We start from the raw sequence: 24,472 nt of genomic DNA, 5'->3' as shown, positions 1-24,472 counted from the left end.
CATAACGCTATGTTCAGACACTAAGTACAGATTTTTCCAAATTGTCAATGGAATTTCCAAAGAAAATAGTAAAACTTGAAATAAACAATGAATACTATTCTTATGTAAATCAATAAGGTTCATCCTTGACCAATTTCATATCTACAGAATTTTTTTTTATACCAAATATCTAAAATTGTGCTTTTGTCAGCAACCGAAAAGCTGCACATAACTACAAATAAACAAGCATGTTGACCATTATAGTTGCATTTTTTTAGCAAGTAATAAGTCAAGTGTTTATCAATTTAAATTTATGTTAACAATTAAATATGCCAGGAGATGTCAATCAAATAGACACACTTAGGTGATGACTTCACACCCAGACGCAGTTTCTGTACAGAAAAATAAACCCTTACTATCTTTATTTGAATTTGAAAATTTTATTATTAGTGCTGATACTACATGAATTTGTGGCCTTAGATAACTCGGGAAACTTTTTAAGTTCCTTTAACCACATCATATTATTTGGACAATTTTACACATTCCATGTGGTGATGAAAAATATGCATGGCACCTTTCAACTTCAATCTAAATTGTGCCATTCACATATTCTATAACAACTGATAAATTAGGTGTATAAAGCCCATTATGTGGTTTACGGTAAATGTTACAGTCTTTCTTTACACATATTATTTAAAAAAAAAATAATAATAATAATTACAAGTGCATCTAAAGTAAATGTTTATATGACAAGGTAAGAAAAGAAATTTTCCCATATAGTTCTGATACTTAAAATAGACATGATAGTTGTCATGACCAGCCATGCAAATATAAGTCATGTTGGCTTATCAGAATCACACATTTGTTGTTATGTAACAAATACTATGAAGCTACATATGTAATATATGTATTGGTCTTAATTTCCTTTCAACATGTACTCAACAGCATCAAAAAAATAAATAAAAATACAAGAATATAATAACAACCTAATGTAATGCAAGTTCTTTATATTTATACATATATATGGCTGTATCAAGAAAATGCCACTTCTCCTGGTAGAGTGCCTTATCATTATTAAGCATTTTAAAAAGCAATTAAAAGAATACATACCTGACCAGAAGGATGACTCTCATTTGAAATTACTGAACAAGTAGTGAACAGCATAAAAATAGACATCACCCACTAATTTGTTAACTTAAATAACTCCATATTTGTGCCTACATATTTAGAATTGTATTACCTTTGTCTTTTAAAGAAGCCAGTTCTACTCCTTTTAAAATAAGTTTGGGTTTGTGTTAACATCATCTCCATATAAATTCAGTATGCAGAAATTATAAATGAAGAAACAATTTCAGAATAATTGTAATTTATAAATATCAACAAGGCAGCAAAGTTGTCAAATGGACAGACGTAAGTGTCAAATCTGATATAAGCAAAAACAATATAAGCTAATACAATCTGAAAATAATAAAAAATTAAGAAAGTGCACATTTTTTTGTAAATTTCAATGCCATATCAAGTAACAATAAAATTACTAACAATTTTTAAATACATGCTGTTACTATGGACTTTCAAAAATTAACAGGGCTTGAGACCCACATGGACTCAAAATCACATCTTGAAGATGCCAATGTGTGAAAAAAAAATAAAGATTCCACAAAAATAATCACTTTAAGAAAAAGAACCCCAAAAAGCTTATAATCAAACATAACTTGAACTCCAGTCCTGTGAATCAATACTGTAAGTTAAAAAATACAAGAAATATCATTTTTCAATTGGTTAACGATAATGGTTCATGTTCATGTCAATTTTGGTACAACATGGTTTTCCTACTACTGTTTAAATAAAGAAAAAGTGAAGGACCAGGAAAGTGCATGGCAACAATGATGAGAGATGCAGTTGATGGCTAATGTCCAGACACACTTGGTCTGTCCATAAAAAGTATTTGTAGAAAGATAAAAGAAACACCCAAAGTTAAAATATGATTTACTAAAACCCTAGGCAAAAAGCCAGCAGTGCAAATCTACAATATGAAAAAAAGTTGCCGCAAAACACCTGTCATGTAAAATCAACAATGAACATCATATATATTTGTATACAAATCTTAGCTTGGCAAATAAATGCACTTCATAACCACTGGCATCAAAAAAGCAACTAAAATGTCTACCATCCAAATCATATTGATGCCACTCAATAGTATTGGCTGCTCTGCCTGTGCACAGCACTTATGGTATACAATTTGACTGTATAATACAAGGGTAGTCTAAGTTATATATGCCACATTTGTTACCATACAAATAACAATATACACAAGACCATATTGATAAAATATATACTACAATCAACCGTATTAAGCTAAAATATCTACATTTCTCTGCACTTTTAATATACATCTTTACATATTCTGTAAAAGGTTTCCAAGCTCCATCTTAACAATAATCAATGATCTGTCCATCATGGAAACAAAGTCACTACTAAACAACTTCCATTTTACAAATCTAAATTAAAATAGAATATCTAATAATCTTTTAAATCTATCTCTTAATCAGAAGCTCTAGTACTGTCAGCAAATTTTATTTACAGATTAAACAGGGCAAAATGCCAGTATTTGACTGACAATATGACCTGCATATAACCCAGAATGAGGGAGAGAACATTGTTATATTACTTTGGCTGACAAGTCAATGTCCCTACTCCAATCTACAGCTGGCAACCTCACCTCAAAATACTCCTAGCTACCTTGTCACCTTTAACAAAAATTGATCTCATCGAGGCAGTTCAGGCTGATTTGGTCTGCGATTATCTTATACATAGAATCCTTCCTGGTTGTAAATTATGTAATTCTAGACAGGAAAAGAAGCCATTAAATTTCATAGCAATGTGAAGGGTATTTATCACAAAACTGAGAGGAAAGAAGATAATCAACTTGAATATATAGCCATGTCTATCAAGCCATACAAAGATCCCTTCTGTGATACATGCTTGATAACGATAATCTCCTTTTGAGTCACTACCTTATTCAAATTAATATTTAAGCTTTTCTCCATTCCTAAAAAAAACTAACTGGGTTGCACATAACTTCTATCAGGAACCACATAATCTCATAAAAGGGATGCCAACATATTTAGGCATTTATCTTGCCACAGTAAACACTACCTGGAAAGAAAATATATTTGCTACTTTGCAAGAAGACATGTTTCCCCAATAAACAATAAATCAAACCATATATCAAAATGAAGGTCTCATCCAGGGTATTTCCAATGTAAGAAAAAAATAATAATCCTAAATTCTATGATCAATGTACAATATTTCTCTGCATCTCGCCTGACAAAATACAACCCAAGACCTTTTACTATAAAAATTTACAATTCAACAGAAAAACCAGTAAATAGGTTGCCAGAAAAATTAAGGTTTCTATAAACAAGTCAAAGAACATCTGTGTTAGATATCTTAAGGAAAAATTAATCATGCACCCTTTCCACATTAAATATATATTTAGTTTTTGCATTGCTCCAGTTGGACTCAAATTGTTGCAACACTGAAATCTGCGCTGCTTAGTGTGAAAAGGTACATATTATCATAATCTTTAAAAAAAAAAATGAAATATGGTTAGAACTTGCTGCTAAGAATTAATATCATTAAAGGGAAACTGTAGCATATCATTATAACTCAATGCCTGAACTTAGGTGACATTATATACTAGGAAGGTCTTTCATTTCCACACTAGATATGAAAGGTGGTGCATATAAAATAATAAAAAACAAAGAAATTCAAAGAAACATTCAATGACACCTAGGCAAGATAAATGGCATAAACCTTATTGAAATTGTAATTTTCATCCCAAAAGCAGGTATAGCTTTTCTTCAGACAAATCTTTTTCATTAATCAGAATTTATGGTTTTTCTAACCAACCATTATACACATTACTGTATCAGCACAATCTTTGAACTAATGGTCACCACCAACAGAACAGGGCATGAAGAGCTTTTCTAAATGCAATAATGGATTTCCATATGTACCGAAAGTTAGAATGAGTTTTTTAGCCCAGCATTTAAATGTTGTAGCACCAGTGAAATGCACTGACTGCTCCCAAACTATGAGCATTTCAAAGACCCAATACTAAAAATGTATTGTTTCTTCAAATTTGGGGAAACAGAGGTGACGCAAGACTCTGGACCTATTTAACCTTGAAAAACTGACCAAAGATGAAGTCCAAAGTCATATATGAATCCTCTACTACTGAACTCCTGTGGTAAGTATCCTTTTTTTTCCCTCATTGGTTAGCAAAATATTAGTTGAGTATAGAATACACTGCAAATGTGCAATTAGACCTTTTTTAATTAAAGCAATCCCTATGACCCTCAGTGCAAATATCAGAATTTCTAGACTTGGAACTTAGCAGCTGCCATCCCTGTAACGCTGCACACTAACACAGCTTCTGAAAACCAACAGAAATTTTGTATCCCCCCCCCATTTGTCATTCAAAATAGGTCAAAGGTCAAACACTAAGGCTAGATGTTAACTCTCCACATGACTTTGGACCAACTTCCTGTTGTTGTTTCTTATATTTTCCTCAGTTATTAGATATTTCATATCTAATTAAAAAAAAACAACTTGACAATGGTAAATTTTGACGAGTGCCAGACCTGTGAAAATGCACTGAAGGGCCTCAAAATCTAGAAAGTTCAAGTAGTGATGATATGTGACCTTATACCATTAGATTGAGCTTGAAGGTCTCTATTGTCTTTGAGCAGCAACAGCAGCAAGTGAACTAGACTTGCATTGGTTTCACATTTCACTGAAGGTACAAGTAATTAAATATGCTGATTTTAAAACTCACCTGCATTTTCACCAAACAAGAACTAGTAAATTTTAAGTTGAACAATAATTTTGCTTGACAGTTAAGGAGTCATGTAAATAATGATTCATTTCCTGTGAAAAATAAGTCATCATGATAATTTTCAAAAGAAAAGTAAAACCAAAAAACAGTTTTGCAGCTATGGTGTCAACTTAAGTATCAAACATCACCAGCAATGGCATGGACAGACACAGGTAATCAGTACACATACATATATAAATATGCAGTGACTGTATATGTTTCTAAAGGAGCTGAAAAGAATATTATACAGCGCATAAAACTAACCAAGTTTGGTTAGAAGGAAGGGCTTTATAATACTTATAACCAAGTTAAATGACTTAAAAATATATTCCATCCCTTTCACCTCTGCCCCTTCACTAGTTACATACCATATTCCTTTTAAAAAGGCTTGAAATGACTCATGATATAGGAGGTAGGAGGAACGAGTGCAGAAAAATAGCCTATTATCACACCAATTAGGAACTCCCCATATCAATGACCCACTTTCTTCCCAGAATTATTTTGGGTACAGTTTGGGTAATATAGCTCTTGGTCAACCTTTTCACCACAACCAAAGCCGCGTTCTACTCTGCTGTTATTTTAAACACATATACAAACACAAACCAAGTCTCTCAGCAGTAAGCAGACACGACTTTGTAAGAACAGTAATTTCAATGATACATTGTCAATCTTACAGAGTAAGACGTTTCATTTGCCCAACTATTGGTTTTCTTTTTTTTTTCACTTGTCAAACTGTCACAGTATTTTACACTGCTGCAAAATGCTCATAATAATCAAATCACAATTTTAAGAAGTTACACTAGTTATAAATCATAGACATATTTTACCATCCAGTGAACACCTTTCCACATTTGCAGTTGTGTAAAAATGATGCAAGTCTTACGGTCTTACTTCTTCCCATAATTGGCAGGCCTGGTACACATCCTGGAAATATGCTGAACATTTTACTCCTACTTTGCTTTAACTTTTACCCCTTTTACTACAGCCAAAGCACTTAAAATAATTTTGAGAAATTTTATAAACTTTATAGAAAAGATATATCACAATCAATGGGAGAGAAAGGAAGGAACCTGTGTGATGAAATTAAACCATGTTAGCAGACGAAAAAAATTAAATGTTCACACCTTTCACTGTTCTTCAGGTTGCGTTCCCTAACACCTGTGTCTCACACATGTAAGGTCTCTGTAAGTCCTCATGCAATGGGTCTTTCCTACAGCAACACATATTCAGTGTTGTATTCTAGTGAAATATAACAACACAAAATAATGGGGAAAGTATATATAGAATAAAACTGCAACTAGTACTAGCTGTAAAAGGGAGTTTTGGTGAGGCAAATGTGTGTAAGGTTATATTTGCTGACAGTTATTGCCATTATTTCTTATCAGCTGATGTATCACAATCATCTGAACTTACGGATGCTGTATACAACACCTAAACTGATTGCTTGGAGAAATCAATGGATATGACTTTTTCCCAGTTCATAAAAATGTGACAGCTTAGCATTCAATAAATAAGAATCTCTCCACTTAATTGCCCAATCTACTACATGCTGCTGTTCAGTCCACAGTACTAGATATATTTGCCATATGGTTCCAAGCATGTTTAGTACACATGCTAGCTAGCATGTTCACAATATCAGTTGTCAACTATCCAAAGTGAATTAAAGCTTCTCTCAGTATGCAGTAACTTATTATCCTTACTGTCATATAATTTCTAAAAAACAAGTCAGTTCTCATCTTATCCTCTCTCAAAACATTGTTGTTTCACAAATCAAACCTTCTGTTCTTCAAGCACTTAGTTCATAGTTCTTATGGCATAAAATATAAATGAAAAATATTTACTTCACTTTTAGACCCCATTTACATTGACACCATCAGGATACATAATCTATCCAGCTCTTGAGGGTACATAACCTGAGGTCAACCAGCTTACCTTAATGACACACCTCCTCCTGCCATGGTGCTAAAGACAGAAAAGCTGTTGTTTATAGGAGTAAACTGGTAACTAGTGTCATTTAGCTACGCTGATGGCACTCAGCGAGTGTCCTTGCATAGTTGGATCGATATATGTAGACCAAGTGTGTATATGGGAATGGAGTCCAAGACAAGCAGAACAACTCAATCAGCAACAAGGTCCCTAACATGCAATTCATTATATATCACCTCTCTTACTGGCTAGTCTCATGTTGCTGAATTTTCTTCAAATTTGTAAATTTCATAACAATTGTATTATTTGATTTTAATTAATTTGAAGATTCCATCCCAACCTAAGCCAAGCCTTCAGTCTTTGCATTTCCTTCAGTTTTCCTATCATTAATTTTGTTCTATCTATAACAATGATATATGGTAACAGTGTTCTCTCCACACACAACAATGGACTGACATAAACCATTTTATCTGATCATGTACAATCTTTTTTTTCACCTTTTTTTTCACACTGCAGCTGGCATGACCTCCACTTCATAAACCTGATATGATTTCTACCAGAACCATATATACATCACACCTGGCACAGTAATTACTTCTGTTCATTTCACTGTATAAGCTGGTGTGTCAAATACTCCTTTTGTTTATGTTATCAACAGAAGGAAGGCCGTGCCTACTCCTAAATGCAATAAAACTGCTGATATTCATCTCACTGGACCAAATTGGTATTAGAGTTTGGAAAATTCTGCTGAAGTTGATCAAAAGTAAAGTCTAAGTTTCCATCTATGCTAAGTTCCTGTCGTATAACTTGGTCAACATCACATTCTATGCCTTCTGCTTGCAGGCTATCCAGTGTAAGGTCTATATCATTAGGAAACATTTGCAGTTGCCCACCCATCTGTTGCTGTTGTTGCATGTTCACAGTGTTCACATTAGCAACGTTCCCCATGAAATTAGAAGTATTCATTTGCAAGCTGGTAGGAGAGCCCGAGATCCGAGGTACTTGCAACTGTTTGGTCTGTGGCTGTTGTAAGGCCTGACGCAGCAGGGAATTATCTGTGCCAACAGATAGACCTACTCTGTTCACTGGCGCATGTTGTTGCTGTTGAGACTGTACTGCCCGCTGGAGCTGAGGTGAACGCTGGGGTTGCTGTGATGGCTGCTGCTGTTGCTGTACCACATTAAGGCTGTTAGTATTACGGAATGCACTGTGGTTGTTCAGGGTGAAGTCCAGATTTCGGCCCTGGTTTTGCATGCCTAAACCTGTAGTGGACAACATGGGGTTGTCTCCCATGATGGGCTCTGGTTGATACAAACCCATGGAGGAATTCAATTCATCCAAATCCAAGAACTCCCGTGTTTCACTCATCTGACCATTTTGGATGGTAGTGGATATAATATTATGTTGGGGACTGCTGCGCAGTGTCTCTGGATAAGGTGGGGGTGCTGGGAGGTTGGAGCCAAACTGCAAGTTATTGTAGCCATTACTCTGTTGCGATGTTGGTTGTGGACCAAACTGTCCCAGGGTTTGTCCTACATTGTTAAAACTGCTTACATTGGGGACGTTGGTTAATGTGGTGAAAGTGGGAGGCATGGGACTGTTTCGTGATCCACCACCACCATTCATTGCGTCAAACTGATCTCCAGTGAAGGCAGACATACATGGTGACATATTGCCGGGTTCTAACTTCATCATGTCTGCCATACTGTCAGTAAGTGAGTCAGCAAACCTGTCCTGTCCACTATTGTTAAAAGGAGCACTTAGATTTGAGGAGCTGCCCATGTCATTCCAAGGTATAGGAGACATGGGAGGAACTTGGTTTTCATGCAAGTCTGGCTCATACACTGCTGATATGGGTGAGAGGCGACCACAGCTGCTGGCATTAGAACTTGCACGTGGGCGGAAATGCTCGGGACTTAGCTGGTGATGGAGAGGGGAATCCACCCAGCCATCTGAGGAGGCTGGACTCCCTTCTAAAGCTTGGCGGAGTTGCTCCACCTTTTTCTTCACTCTACCACGTTTCTTTTCATATGCTTTTGTATCCATGCTAGTTGCCCTCCTGCGTGGGGACTTCCCAGGTTTGGCATCAGGGTTGATAACCCACCAAGAACTCTTGCCTGTGCCTTCATTTTGTATACGCATAAAACGACTGTGAAGTGACAAGTTGTGCCGAATAGAATTCTGAAAAGATAAAATGAAAACAATAAGGAATTGATATTATTATTCCAGTGCTTTTGATACAGAATTTTTATCATTTTATACTTGAACAAGGCAGCAAAGCTGTCAAATGTACAAAAATAAAGTACAAAAAACAATGACAGTGCACAAAATAATATTACATAATGCTAAACAGCATAATCACCATCAATTTTTATCATGTGCTAATGTAAAGTGGACAATCCCAAAAAATAGTAGCACAGGACTTTAGGCCTCAAGTGTAAAAATGAAAAGAAAAAGGCATAACATCCAAGAAAAATGGTCTGTTATAAGAATTTACGCTAGTTTGATCCATGCAAACAATCCGACCAAAAAAAAAAAAAATAATAATAATAATAATAATAATAATAATAAAAATAATAATAATAAAAATAAATAAAATAATAAATTATCTTAAATTTTTTTCTGGGTTCAAAAAATTAGAACAAATGTTAAAATCATGCAACAGAATTTTTTCTTGTTCTGATTGTTTGACCATGTTGTTAGCAAGACTAGATGTAAATTTTCAAGCCAGTGAATAGATGCTGCATGCTACCGCCCTTTATCAGTTGTTGAGCTTTCAATGGCTCTTGTCAATGACTATAAACAAGGAGAACCTTCAAATTTCTGTTTAGACACCAAATATCAACATTGGGTCGGATATGTCCTAAAACACCTTCTCGTAGACCATATGGCAGTAAAAAGTTTTGAATAAATAAGTAATTTATTTTCAAATTTGTTTAAAATATGTATGCAAATAGGGACAAGTTACTGAGGTCAAATACTGCAAGATTTTACATTTACTACAATCATTCCACAGAAATATATGCAGGATCGACCAGCCTAGACTTTTTGGCACCAAATACCATGCGCTGTCAAAATCTGATGAACATCTGTGAGCAGTTCATCTACATGGAAAACTGATTTGTCAACAATAAGGACAACTGATGTCTTCATTATACATAAATACAGTTACTTGTATGGCAGAGAAGACAGAGATACATGAAAGGTTGATATTACTAAGCGTAATCTGTGAAGACCTCCATTCCTGTGACCCCCCTCCCCCCACAATTGGACCGTCTTCATAAACATGTGGTTTGCACAAGGTAGGAAGGAGCAGATCAGATCAGACCAGACCATTTTTTTTTTTTTTTTTTTTGTAATTTCTTGATTCTAACATCAAATTTTAAATGCATTTGTTTTGTGGACAGTATGGCAATTAAATGCTTAATTTACGTTCAGGTTGTATCAATGGGCGTCTTAATATGCACCCAGACTTGTGCACAGCTAGTGTATACAAATAAGATTGGAATAGTCACAACAAGATGTGTCTATTGGCACAGGTAGGTTCCTTAGATTGCCTTTTATCAATATGTTTAATATGATATAATTAATTAGTAATTTAAGGTGACACTGAATTCAGTTTGAGCACCAGTTGGTATTCTATGATAAGGGCAATTGAATTTTCTTTGGAAATGGATCTACGCCGAGCAAGCCCTGCGACTAAAAACATTTCTGATCTTAGACTGGTAAAAAAATTTAAAATCAGTTGATTTCAGATGATGTATTGAAATTAAAAAAAGGGTAGACATAGATGCTACGCTGGTCATTCAGCTTAATCATATCATATCATATAACTGGTTTGAGTCCACTGATGCTACCAGCTTCAAATATAAGTGAATGGGCACTGTTTATAGCACCTGTCTCAGGAAAAAAAGGGTCACTCCTCATCTGCCTTATGTATTACGAAGAGCGTCATGAAACTTACGGTAGGTGGGGGAAATAAATATATGGAAATTATGACATTTCATTTCTTTGAATCTCAGAAAAGACTGTACACAGCAAAATAAGATTTAAGCAAAGCTGGCAAATATACAGGCACCATACAAGAAACAAGGCAGCAAAAATTCAAAAATAAATAAATATATAAATAAAAAATAATTAGCATAAATGTAACCTAATCAAGCCAATATTCTAAAGTAACCTGCTTCTTCACCAAACAAAGCCACTCAGTAAATTTAAAGTAAAACAAATACACTTTGAACAGCAGTTATGTGGCAAACATCACAAAATTGTGCAAAAAAACCAGAATAATAACCATAAATGTGATCCGATTGTGCCAGTTTTCAAAAGCAACCTGCTTCTTTGCCAAATAAAGCCACTCAGTAAATTTAAAGTACAACAAAAATACAGTTTGGAAGTTATGGAGTGAACGTAACAAAAATTGTGAAAAAAAAAACAACAAATTACCGTAAATGGAACCCTTTCATGCCCTTTTTTAAAGCAACCTGCCTCTTTGCCAAACAAAGCCACTCAGTAAATTTAAAGTAAAACAAAAATATAATTTAGAAGTTATGGGGCAAACGTCAAGTGTCAGACAGTGACAGTGACAATAGTGTCTACATGGAGAGGACCTTCCAGTGTCTGTATATAAAAAGAGGGATGCTCTCTGCATGTGCATAGACATTTGTATACCTGCACTGTGCTACCTGGAGCACTATAGACCTGAAGGGGCGATCTAAATATACTTTTACTAAGCATCTTCCCACACAAAACTTATCTATTATTATTTACACTATATGGTAAAATCCATAGTGATCAACTAATTCTATTCACATCTTACCAGTTTCTATGATGGTACACCTTCAACATAAGAAATCACTCATGAGCTAACTGATGATTTTACTAATGCTATACTTAAATCCTGGATGACTATCGGACACGACTAAAATGGTGGACCATTCAATGGGGACCAAATGTGATTTGATTCCTTATGTAGGTCAGGTTAAAAGCATATGACACCTGGTACCCACATAGACTAAAAATGGCTGAGCAGTACCCTGGGAAGTACATTCAGGTCATCTGGGGCTCAAATTCTTATATAAAGCTTTTCTATCTATTACATTTAGCACCACATACAGAGTGATCTATAGTTCTGCACCTCACCAATGTATCACACGTAGATTCATGGCACTAACAGGTACACAGTGCTTCTTACATTCCCACTTCACAAATTGCAAAATATCTACATTACCTGCATATCATTCATCATTACTCAAAGTGCAAATAAAGAATGAATAAAAAGATCTCTATCATCTCAGCTCATTATTTCAATGTCATAAATAAAGTAAATATGTACATTTAAAAATTCAAAGTTTCAAAAATAACAGAATTTTCTCTAATCGGAATGTGAATCCATATTTCACATTTTATTCATCATGCAATTCCCCATCACAGATTGTGCAGCCATTTGGATGATAAATGGTGACCTGCTGCATGGAAATTAGATTAAAGCAGTCATGAACTAGAATATCAGGAATGATACTTGTCAGCATGTGTGCAATATTGAAGGAAATGCACTTTTATTTTCTTAGATGTATGGACTAATGCTGTGCATGTTACATCAAATTTATACCCATGGCACTGTGAACTATGTATTCCTCTTGCAGAAATAGTATTATGTATACCAAAATAGTGACAGCCTGGTGCAATATTATAAACATCATAGCTTGGAAGTTGAACCCCTGGGTTATGATCATATATTTTGCCTGCATTCCATTTCTGAATCACTGTAGCATGGAATGTAACAGCACTGGTAGCTGCTCAAAACCAGATAAGAACCTGTATTATGCAGCAAGTCAGGCACACATGGACAAATTGTTCGGTTCCAGACTGTGGTAACCTTTTTTGATGAAAAATTATCAACATTTCAGATAAATAATTTTGGAATTAAAAATACATTTCTACAAAGCATTTTTGGTGCTTTAACTACATAGAATAGAACTATGTTGTAATCTCCTTTTCAATTTTGTTGCTAAAATTTACATAACAATGTTCCAATTTTAAGAATTTTTGACTTAATAAAGTATAGATCTGTAAAATTCACCATTTCCCCATCGAAAAGATCCGAGTCTTGAGATTTAGTAACATGGGTACTCCCAAGCCGAAAACGTGGGCACATCATCAAAAATGTAGGCACAACCTAGAAATTGTTGGGAGCAGCATTGAAAGCCTTGCCCATGGATAGTTATTAATAAATGTGTAACAACCTAGTATGCCCTTAGAACACCTTGAATCATATGAATTGGTAAATAAGCGCTAAATATTTTATTAACAAATAAAAAAACCTGACAGAAAAAAATTGCAAGCAGACTGGTTTTCCACGTTTTCAGTAGGTTTGAGAATCATAAGTAACAAACTATTCCCTTAGTGGTCACTATGGCAGCAGTGCCCAAATATGGGTTTTCTACAATTTTGATGCTTCACAGCATAATAACCATCAATATTAAATAATAAAATGTTAATATTGTGGACAATCAGAAAATGTGATGAGCAAATCTTTTCAAGCCAATGGAAGTTCAAAGTCACACCTTGAAAATGACAAAATGTGAACAAGAAAGAACTATACATACTAAAATGAGTTCATTTCCATTTTCAACACTTTTTTAACATAATGCAAAATAACCAATTTACTATTTTTACATGATCTACTAACAAAATTGTTGAGATTGGAAAATATCAAAACATCTTTAAATGTCCAATATGCTCCATTCTGAGATTCTGAACATAGTGAAGTATGGAATCTGACAAACTGCAATGATACGAGTTTATTTCCATATCTGACACTTTTTTTTTATACAAAACACAATAACAGATTCTTATATAATCAACTAATTATATTGTTATGATGCAGAAAATCTCATAAGAACACTTTGACATATCCAATTAGTTCAATACTGGGACTGTAAACAGATAAAAAGTAGAAAATAATGATGCACAAAATAAGCTACTGTCAATTCTGATGCAGTAATACATGATGCTTAACAGCAAAGTCCACACCAAATTTTAATTATGCACAACAAGTAAAATGGATATAAGGGTCCATTCAGAATAGATGGTCCGAGTTCTAATTGATCCACGGACTAAATATGGCCGACCCCATTTTAAAAGCGATGCTGCTGATTCTATGACGGTGTCCCCACACCTCAACAGGCGCTGTCACTGCAGGAGCCTAGCAATTAAACCTCAGAGCCGAGATTTAAGGCCACTAATAGTAAAAGGACCAAAGTCATAGAAACAAAGCCCTGGGCTTATAAGTTTTTATAGAAAATTAAAACAAACTTCCCAATAGGCCAATTAAAGACGGGGATTAAGTACAGTGTCCAACGGATGACGCTCTGGCGCCAATTTGAGGGGAAAAATGCCGTTTTCGGTATTGGGATTTTCTCTATAACCAAGACAGCTATTCAAGTGATTCAAAAGGCCTCATAAAGCTGGGTGAAAGCACTACAGCGGGGTACCAGGGAATTGTCTTTAACTATTTACTTTTGATTTTATCATCTTTTACGTTAAATCAGCTCATATTTCAATGGGTTATTCACTTCAAAAGGCGATAACTTTCAAACAAACAATTTCCTCTTAAACCCCTGATATCATGCTGTAGTCCACATTCCTAACAACAATAAGTGCAACTTTTGTAACAATCGGTTGCTCAGATAGTGAGATATACTTGGCAGCGATTCACTTATCTCATCAATATAGAAAGCTGTTAAAACAGCCAAAAACGTTCACAGGTTGGTTAACAGGGCTTATTAGTCAAATACTTAGCTGGCAAATTTACCTGTTATCGGTTATACGATCAGATGGAACCATTGCTCATTGTCATCTAAAAATATTTTGTTTGGGTGCTTTGAAAGGGAAGAAAATCGTGCTTTTGTTACATTTTCCGACCACTCGTTAGGCCTGTAAGCGTGCCGCCATTTTGATTGACAGCTCTGGAGAGGGCCTAGCCTAGTGATGCCCAGTAGGGTGTCAAGGATATGTAGAAGGAAGCGCTAACAAAGGCGATTACGTTTAACCGCAATTAAGAGGTGTGAAGTTGCATTTGAACGTTTCAATGGCTCTTCCTCGGCAATCGAGTAATTTTACCTGAGAGATTACTTTTATGTTAACGGCAAAGTGATCAGATAAAACTGTCTGTCAAGAGCATGTGGCCGTCACTTGTGTTTTAAAATACGATTTTTTTGACGGGTAACGCTGCAGGATTATTTTGCACGGCAAATCAACGGCAAATCGTCAGATCAACGGAAAAATCCAGTGATTACTTCAGAGCGGTATCTCTCAAAATGCCAGCTAAGATAAAGGGGAGACGCTCAGCTGCACAAGATTCAGCGGTAAAAGTGGCTGAGAGAAGGCTTTTGAATAAATATTTTATTTTTACACACATGACACTTGAACCCTATTTGCGTTTTACCTGCTACTCCTGACTATTCTTGGTGTCTTTTTGTGATTTTCATTTTTGGATACATTTTGAACTCTTTCTTCACGCTTGATCAGTGATTTTGAAATTGTTTTTCTCCAAACATCGCAAAATGCAAAGCCGCTAACATGCGTTTTTATTTTTATTGTTTTAATCATGATGTCAACCCTTGCTTGGATTTCTCTCGTTTGGCCATTCACATCACAATTTTTCGCGTGTCTCTCAAGCTACATGATATCATATCTTGGAGAATAAAATTTTATTTTGTCAACATTAGATTTACCTTTTGCAAATGGCGACCAACAATCATTCCGGTTTCGTAACGTGTCGCAGATACGCTCGCCGATATATATCGCAAAAATTAAGAGCTAGGCTTTTTAGCATTTTTATTTATTTATTTATCGATTTTTCTTTCATTTGTCAATTAATTTAAACGATTCGATTAACTCTTTCACCCATTTATTAGGTATACAGAAATCAGTCATCCGACTGAACAAATAGGGCCGGTTTTCCCCAACCGCCACGCATAGGCCCTACTCTCTTTCAGAATTTTCTTTCTTTCCTCTGGAGATGGACTTTTAACACGAACTTTTCTCTTCCCCATAGTGTACTAGCTAGACTTCTTCGCTGCTAAGCTAATGTAAGACTTATGACCTATTACCGCACACGTAATCGGCTTATAACTCATTAACTGTGCTCCGACCCCCTCATGGCAACGGCCCTTAGTAACAGAGGCGTGGCTTAGTTGTCAGCCTGACTGGTGTATGTCCTGGTTGAAAAACTCATCAAAAGACACATTTTGCAATGCAAATTCATAAAAATTATTACATCCAACGTTAGGTACTTTTTTGATTAATATAAACACACAAAAAACTCAAAAACATGATTTTAAGCATAGTTAACCCTATCACCGGCCTTAATCCATTTAATGGCATGTGTGGAGAATTAACAGCACTGCTTTTGAAGTGGGGTCTGCCATATTTAGTTGGTGGATCAGTTAGTTCTCAGAGCATCTATTCTGAATGGGGCCTAAATAAATTGGCACTGATGACAGCTATAGATTGGCATAAAAAGGCAGAACTTCTTTGAAACTAAACTGATCAAAATAATTTTCAAATTCTATCTGTATATTAGTCCTATGAATCAATTGTGCAAGTTTCAAAGCAAAATATGACATGGCTCACATGTTATTACAATGGTGGATATATGCTGAAAAAGAGTGATAAAATAGCTTTTCTTTTGGAAGATGGTCCGATCATGCTGATGAAAATAACCTGTATTTTATGAAAATTTCTCAGTTCTGTAAGTTTGAAGACAAAAGTTAAAATGGTATTCCACTTGTTATTATAATCCTGAAAGTGCACAACAACAGCAACAGTGACAATAGCAACAGTGACAAAAGATGCAGGTTACGGCTATATGTACAGACACATCTGTCTGTACACAAAATGGAACTTCCTCCTTTTTCCATACAGTACGATGATTCCACACAGTACAATTATTAATTTTTGAACATTTTTCCAAACAATATAATAATTCAAACATTACAATTATTTGAAACTTCAGAGTATACTTTTTGGTGAGCCTTTTGTTGCACACTAAAGGGAGTCCAAAATGTGTCTGTAATGTAACCACTGATTTACTGAGTACAACCCAAGCAAGTCCCTTAAAAATGTCATAAGGGGGGATAAATATGAATTTGTTATATTAAGATAATTACTAATAATTTATTTTTTGATATCATATATTTCTAATATAGATAATTATAATTCTATTATTCATATATTAACATAATAAAATCAATCTTTTTTATACTTTTTATAGAGATTGGCACATTTCAAATAAAAGGGATAAGAACTCTTGGTATGAGATCTATATTTTACAATAAAAACATTGTGAACAACTCCTAGAAATATAATATATTGTTTTACCACAAAAATGGCAGTTATAGCTATTATTTTGATATCTGAGCTTGTCTTCAGACCACGTGACCTCCATTGATGGCTATACTCTTTTATCATCTCTTAAGAGATTTAAACAAAATACCAAACTTTTTAGAAAAAAAACAGGGACTATCTTTGAATGTAAAAATGGATTCATTAACCATTGGTAAGTATGGGAAAATTGTCGTTTACTTCAGGAAAATTCATTTTTTTGCCAAAACGAAGAGTTATAATCCCTTTAAATTCAGTGATATTTATTCTCTTGTAAACCAGACCAATTTATCAAAATTCACAAGTTCATCCTAGAAATCTGAGCATTCTTCATCAATTTTCAAGTCAAATATATATTATCATTACACAGCTTATCTATTTCCATCTCAAGTGAATTATTTGTATAATATGATAGTGGGTGATAATTTTTTGCTACTGCATGGGCATTTCTAAAAAAAATGCACTAATCTGCTTTTTTCAGCTGCCTTAAGTTTCTCAAACATTTTGCCTGCTTCTGATCCAATTTTTCCCTAAGCAGTCTTCAGGAAATTTTGTTTTCTATTACGGAATTTACGGCACTGATTAACGTGTCTGTTATCAACTGGTTCAGGAGTTTGTCAGGGCTCAATATAAAACACTGCCCAATTGCCCGACTTGCCCGAAAACGTCCGTCTGGCAAGTCAAATCAGAGGCCAGTTGCCCGTTCAGGCAAGTGTAAATTGGCCCAAGTACCCGCCATATTTCGTCGATTTTAGAACAAAACATTTGTTTATTTTTCGATTTTGACATTAAACTGAGTAAAACACATTTTCGTCAGTTTGGCAAAGCTTGCTATGGGTGCTTCTTCTTCTTTGATATCCCGTCTATGTAAGACGCACTAGGAATTCACTTCCGGTAGTATCGGTGTAAAGTGATAATACATAACTACAGCATGCATGGCGCATGGCTACTGAGCAGATGTGGCAATGGAGTCCAAAAAGCAAGGAGCACTATTTTCTTATTTTAGCGGTCCTGACAGAAATAACATCAAAGATTCACCAAACAAAGAAGACTCTGTGACTAAGAAAGATCAACAACTTCACAGAAAACCAAGCAACAGTATGAGCAAAATAAAAGGAAGCGCTATTTCCTAAGTTTGTGGCTTACCAAATTCAAAGGGCTCAAATACGATGACAAACTTGGAATTACCTGTCAATATTGTTCTGACCATAAGGATATTGCTGGCCCATCCGTTTTTATTACGGGTTGTAAAAGTTTCAGGAAGACTGGAATTCAGGTATTTTATTCATGATATTTGCTCTGATATTAAAAATAATGAAAAACATTCATTCATTCATTTAACAATTTATAGGTAGATCTATATTAAGTTAACTAGAACCCCTCTCCTCTACTAGGGACTATTAATCATGACTCTTGTTATAAACTAGCCAGGCACACAACTACCGAAAAACGTGCTGCTGTGCGTGTGGTTGGTGGCCAAGGCCCCATTGACATAATTGTTCAGAAGCTGGGAGAAAAGAACAAGGAACTCATCCTGAAGCTCTTCAGTACAGTGTATTTTGTTATCCAATATGAAATGCCATTCACCAGCTTTCCTAACATGCTTAAGCTACAAGTGAAGAATGGTTCAGATTTGTGACGCCTGATTAGCTATTTAACTGATATGGCATGCAGATGGTACTTCAAATTCTGTGATTTTTGTGCAATTACTAATGACAATGGTAATTTTCATAGAGAAATTCTTCATCCAGATTCCTTATGTTGAATGCTGGCCCTGATTAACAAACATCACACTTTAATGTGGTTCATATAATTCTATATTTTATTGATATATTTTTAATTTATTTAGTTTCAGCTGCAAAAAAAATTAATATTTCACAATGATGTAGGATCATGCCGTTGTACATTGTAATAAAGTATTCATTATCCACAGTTTGACTTTTAATTATATGAATTGAAGCCACTGAATGCAACTGTGACAAATAACAACATAAAAATGGTTATCTAACTGAATTCATTTCATTTAACCTTGATCAAAAGCCTGAAATTCCCGTTAAAAAGAAGGGCAAGTAAGAATCTGTTGGGGCAAGTGAAAATTTTTGCTAATTTTTCTAAAAATGCTTATGTTGAGCCCTGTTTGTATGGTTAATATTTTATTTTTTAATTATAATCTTCATAATACTAAGAAACTGTGCTGCTTTACCCAATTTAATATTCTATATACTAGGAATAAAACAAACTAAAACTATTCGAAACCTCCAAAAAAACTGATGGCTTTCAGGAAGTCTGTCCAGACAAAACATAGGTGGTGCTGGAGACATTAATTTAACTGCTTACAAATTATTTAGAAAGATATATGCAAAAATAACACTGAGCCAAATTGTCAAGAACAGCTCACCCCATGGACCCTACCCCCTGGGTATCTGTGCCACTGCCCGGCCGGGTCTTGATTATTGTTCATAAAAAACATAATTTAAGCAAAAAGGAATCTGCCTTTTATCCATGGATATTCAACAATAATGAAATGTAAAACATAAAATGGATAAAAAAAACAAGGCTGCAAAGCTCTCAAATGTACAGACAATAATGATGCGCAGAATCTGATGCATTAATTTATTATGCTAAACAGCAAAGTCAACACCAAATTTTAATTATGTACAACAGGTAATACAAATGTAAGTAAAATCTGTAGGCTTCAAGCCCATGAGTGTTCAAGTTTAAACTTTGATAATGCCAGATTGAGCAAATTGTAAATTTCACAAAAAAAAAATAAAAAATAAAATAAAATAAAAATAAATAAATAAATAAATAAAATAAAAAATAAAAATAATAATAATCATTGCATAAATTCAAGATATGAAATGATAATCCAATCAAAGTGGTGTTCAAATTCCAGCTGTATGTCAATCTTAACAAACATTCTTTTAAGTTACAAAATAATTAGCAATTTTCTTTCCATAATGTTTGTGATAGCAGTGAACAAAGTTTTTTTTTTTGTAAATTTTGATGTGCACAATATTACATATTACCTTTTTTTTATCTGGTACAGCAACCAAGCCAAATCATCCGGCCTGGTTGCATTCATTAGCAATTGAGTAAAAAAAAGTTTAAGCAATAATAACTCTTCCTTTGAGATTCAAAATTCTGCAAGAAATACATTGTAAACAACGCATGGAAATATATTCTACTGCATTTTACCACTAAAACGGCTGTTATTGTAGTAAAACTAAAATCTGTGCTTGTCAAAAGGCATCCATTGCAAATAATGTTGGGGTGTCACGCGGATTCGTGCATTCATTCGAGACCAAAATAACATATGGCGCCAAATGCATGATGCAAACCACAAACGTAAGTTGCGTGTCGGATAATGAAAAGCCCAGAATTGCACACATGGTAGATATAAATGCATTTTGAGCAATAAGACGAATATATATTATGAATCTTATATTATTGTTATATAGTGTTGTTGTTGTCTGCTTTTCCCCACGGTTTTAAGAAGGTCACCAGAAAAGATCGCTCGATATCGCATGACTATGCAATGTCAGAGAGGGCTTCATCAGTTAAAATCTCTTAAGAGATTTTAACAAAAAACCAAACGTTTAGGAAAAAAACCTGGACTAACTTTGAATGCAGGAATGGGGTCATTGACCATTGGTAAGTACGGGCAAATTGCCGTTTACTCCAGGAGAATCCAATTTTTGGCCAAAACGAGAGTTATTTTGCATTTAATGAGAGCCCTGCAATCCCAAAGAAACTATCTTCCTACATTGATCCATCAACCTCTGCAAGGAACCATGCCGAATGCAATCAGATTAACAGATTAGAATGCCTCCTCTTCCTGGCAATTAGTACAATACAGAAAAGCTGGTGACGACTACATTGGAAACAAAAACTGAGACAAGGTGATTTTTTTTTTTTTTTTTTTTTTTGTAAATTTCACTTTCACCCCATTTCCATAGATTGGATCGACCTACTTTGGATCGACCTAACTCCCTGGGGGTTCGCGCTGAATAGCTGTCAGCCGGGCGGACACGAAAGTTAATTGCCCCTTACGGCTTGTAGTGGGCGGGGACGGACACTTAAGGGGGATTATCTGACGGTAGTCTGGAGAGACTCCCCGCGGTGATAGATCGATCTAAAGTTGTGGGAATAGACCCTTTCACTGAAGCCTTACAATTGGTGGGCACCATCGTGAATCTCACTCTACTCATTCAAGTACTATGATCATGAGTAGCAGCAAAGGAGTATCATGGTCTAAGGATGCCATCAAGGCCCTCCTCGCCATATGGTCAGAGAGTGAGGTAAATCAGAAGGAAATGCCAAAAATAAAACGGTCTTCTGCAAAACAGACGTAAGTTATCTGTATCACCGTGCCTACATGTAGAAAAAGTATTTTATAAATTCTTTTGTCACCAGTATGCAGTTAACTCACATATCTGAAAAAGAATAATTTAAATATAAAGGGTCGGATTTTAATTTAGTAGGAACAATAGAGCGCATGCTCAACAGGAGGTACAATTGCTGAAATTCTATCGCTATTGATCGCTGTCGGTATCAGTGTGATCACAAATGATCTTGGTTTTGTTGACCGCGATTAAATCGGAGTTAACTCGAACAAGGTTAACATTCTACAGTGAACGGCCCTAAAAATTTGAAAGCTCCTGCATCAAGATGAACATGCCAGCTGGTCAAGATTTTTAGTAAAGCCAGTACATATCAAAAACTGTACATAAGGATGCTAACATTTGAATTAATGCTATGCCTTTAACTGCCCGTAGATGATAAAATTGGCTGGGTTTTCAGCACTGTAGTGTAAAATCTGAGCAGGTGAGAAAGACATGAGAGCCACTGCACCAGGGCTGAATGTCATTTTACAGTGATCTATACCTCTCATACATTACTTTAGAGCATGGCAAAAAATAAAAAAAACAACATTGGTAGGGCTTCTTTCACTTGATTTGACATGTTGAGCATGAGATGAACACACCATAGATTAAAAAATGCTGCTGTTCTGCACATCATTCAGCCACAACAAGGATAAAAACCAGCACAGACCCCTGAATTCTAATGTTCTGTTAATCTGTTGCATATTCTAAGATAACAAAATTATAATATGAAGCAAACGGTAGCATATATAAAAACTAGGTCATCCAATGTTGACATATTTTCACCATATTGCACTCTTACCTTCCATCCAGCTGAGCTGTTACTGTCACCCTTATCTTTGAAATACGGAACATTTTGTACCATCCAGTCATAGATTTGAGACAGCGTAAGCCTCTGTTCTGGTGAACTCTGTATAGCTTTAGTAATCAAGTCAGCGTATGAAAGGTTCCCCCACGCATTGCGCCTAGAACCAGTTTTCTTCCCTCCACTAAGGCCAAGCGGGTCTTTAGGGATTTTATCTTCTTCGATCGTTTCTATCTCTGCTTCCTCTTCACCGGGCTGTTCATCGATTCTGTCCTCTTCCGATGGTGGAGTAGGCTCAGATTTCGTCGTAAATTCCTGAGGTCGCAAGGGCCAAGTATTAGATCGCACCCTCGATATAGGCTCGAAATTTGGGTCAATTTCAGGACCCTCCATCTTGGACTATCGACCTTGAATACTTTTATCCAGTTGGATTAATGTTTTCTCCTTATGCTGCTTTTGTCTTCTCATATATTTTTCTCCATTCTTTCAGAAACATCCATCCGATCCGTATTCCAGATTTACTTGGGATACGAATTATCCAGTATTAAAACACCAGACGGAATTGGTGGCCGTCATACACTACTATTGCAGCCATCGAATTGGAAATTTACACTAAGTTCATCGGGGGCAAGAGATGACGTAGATGTTGTCACGGGTGATTTACATGTGCTCGCAGGCCACCTGTCGCAATCGCGATAACGAATTAGAAATAAGTTTCGGAGACTCATAAATAAAGCACTGCAGGGGCGTATGATCTACCTGTACGATCTTACGCAGTGAGCTCACACATGGATTATAAAAAAATTGATAAAAATATAAATAATGATATATGAATATCATCGCAGGAACCATTCTGGCTAAGAAATTACACTTTTCTAGTTCTGCTCAGTTAGTGGATTGCTGTATAAATTTTATTTGAAATTTTGCATACCTCAAGAAGGCATATTACACTAGGCTCTCTATGACTGCACAACGGCAGACTTTGTTGATTTAAAAATAGCGTCTCAAGCGTTTAAAATGGTAACTTTAGGGCACATGAGGGCCACTTGCCGGGCTTGCGCAGTAGGCCTACCCATCCTAGACACTTGTAGGCCTACCGGTAATTCGTTGTGTTTTTTTGTAAATTAAAGCAGCTGCAGGGTATATAATTTAGCCATGTGAAATTTACCAAAATATTATGGGCCTGCTTCAGTAGATTCCGGGCTAAAAGATTATACTTAGGCGGCTAGGTCCCTACCACCATTGAAAAAAAATATGATTTGGCCATTTATCTGTGTCAGGTAGAATACCTAAAACCAATATAGAGGTGCATTTCACATGCTGAAGTATCCAAGAAATAAAATTGAATGAATTCAAAGCTGTATGGATTCAATTTTATAAAACAATTAGGGGACTATGTGTATAGAACAAAAATCCACGACTGTTTCAATTTTGATTTAATTTTTAATTTTTACCATGCCTTTACATTATGTAGGCCTAAAGAGCATAAGACTGCATTCCCACAGATTTTAGATCGATCTATCCCCGTGGGGAGTCTCACTAGATTGCTGTCAGTTTAGCCGGCTTAAATGTCTGTCCCGCCTACTAAAAGCTGTAAGGGGGTAATTAACTTTCGTGCGCTCGGCTGACAGCAATTTAGCGTAAACCCCCAGGGAGTTAGGTCGATCCAGATGGATCGATCTAAATCTGTTTGAACCCAGTCCTATATGGTAACGCATACAGGGGTGGATCCAGGATTATTTGAAGGGGGGGGGCCGAAACGAGAGGGCTCGGATGCGAAGCCGACCATCGCCCCCTCGGCGTGGGTTCGGGGCCTGCTCACGCCCCCCCCCCCACCCCCCACCCCCCGGCTACGGGCCTGTGTATTGATTCAGTCATGGTAAATTATACATGATGTAAGGACGTTTCTATAAATATTTAAACTGTAACTCAAGGGGCTTTTCGTCATGACTAATACTAATTAAGTAACGTTTGTTCCCCAGATAAAATTGTCAGAAAGTTTCATCTTACCCAAGTATTTGGTGCAATAGGAAACAGGGCTTTCTATTGCTGACTGAATATATATTTTGTGATTCCATGATAGTTTGACATATCTGATACAATATTTGG

The 24,472-nt window shown here is 35.6% G+C and overlaps 1 protein-coding gene across 1 annotated transcript; it reads right to left on the bottom strand.

The window, feature by feature from the left end:
* Nucleotides 1–395: 395 nt before the first annotated feature.
* Nucleotides 396–23,003, bottom strand: LOC106161387 (forkhead box protein O3). Its single transcript, XM_087016425.1, has 2 exons — nt 22,361–23,003; nt 396–8,965 (listed from the first exon to the last, which is right to left on the bottom strand). The coding sequence occupies exons 1-2, from the start codon at nt 22,754–22,756 to the stop codon at nt 7,493–7,495; spliced, it is 1,869 nt and encodes a 622-aa protein (XP_086872551.1). The 5' UTR covers nt 22,757–23,003; the 3' UTR covers nt 396–7,492.
* Between the last annotated feature and the right edge of the window lie 1,469 nt (nt 23,004–24,472).

The sequence above is a fragment of the Lingula anatina genome, chromosome 1 (assembly GCF_051362555.1).
Source record: "Lingula anatina isolate TDL-2025a chromosome 1, LinAna3.0, whole genome shotgun sequence".
Taxonomy (NCBI): Eukaryota; Metazoa; Brachiopoda; class Lingulata; order Lingulida; family Lingulidae; genus Lingula; species Lingula anatina.
The sequence above is the reverse complement of the archived record's forward strand: the minus strand, read 5'-3'. Positions and strand labels throughout refer to the sequence as shown.

What these genes read in the sequence shown, in the direction of transcription:
- LOC106161387 (XM_087016425.1), bottom strand. Translation starts at nt 22,756, where the DNA reads ATGGAGGGTCCTGAAATTGACCCAAATTTCGAGCCTATATCGAGGGTG. An exon ending in ACAGCTCAGCTGGATGGAAG is followed by an intron (nt 8,966 to 22,360) that starts GTAAGAGTGCAA and finishes TTATCTTTTCAG; the next exon opens with AATTCTATTCGGCACAACTT.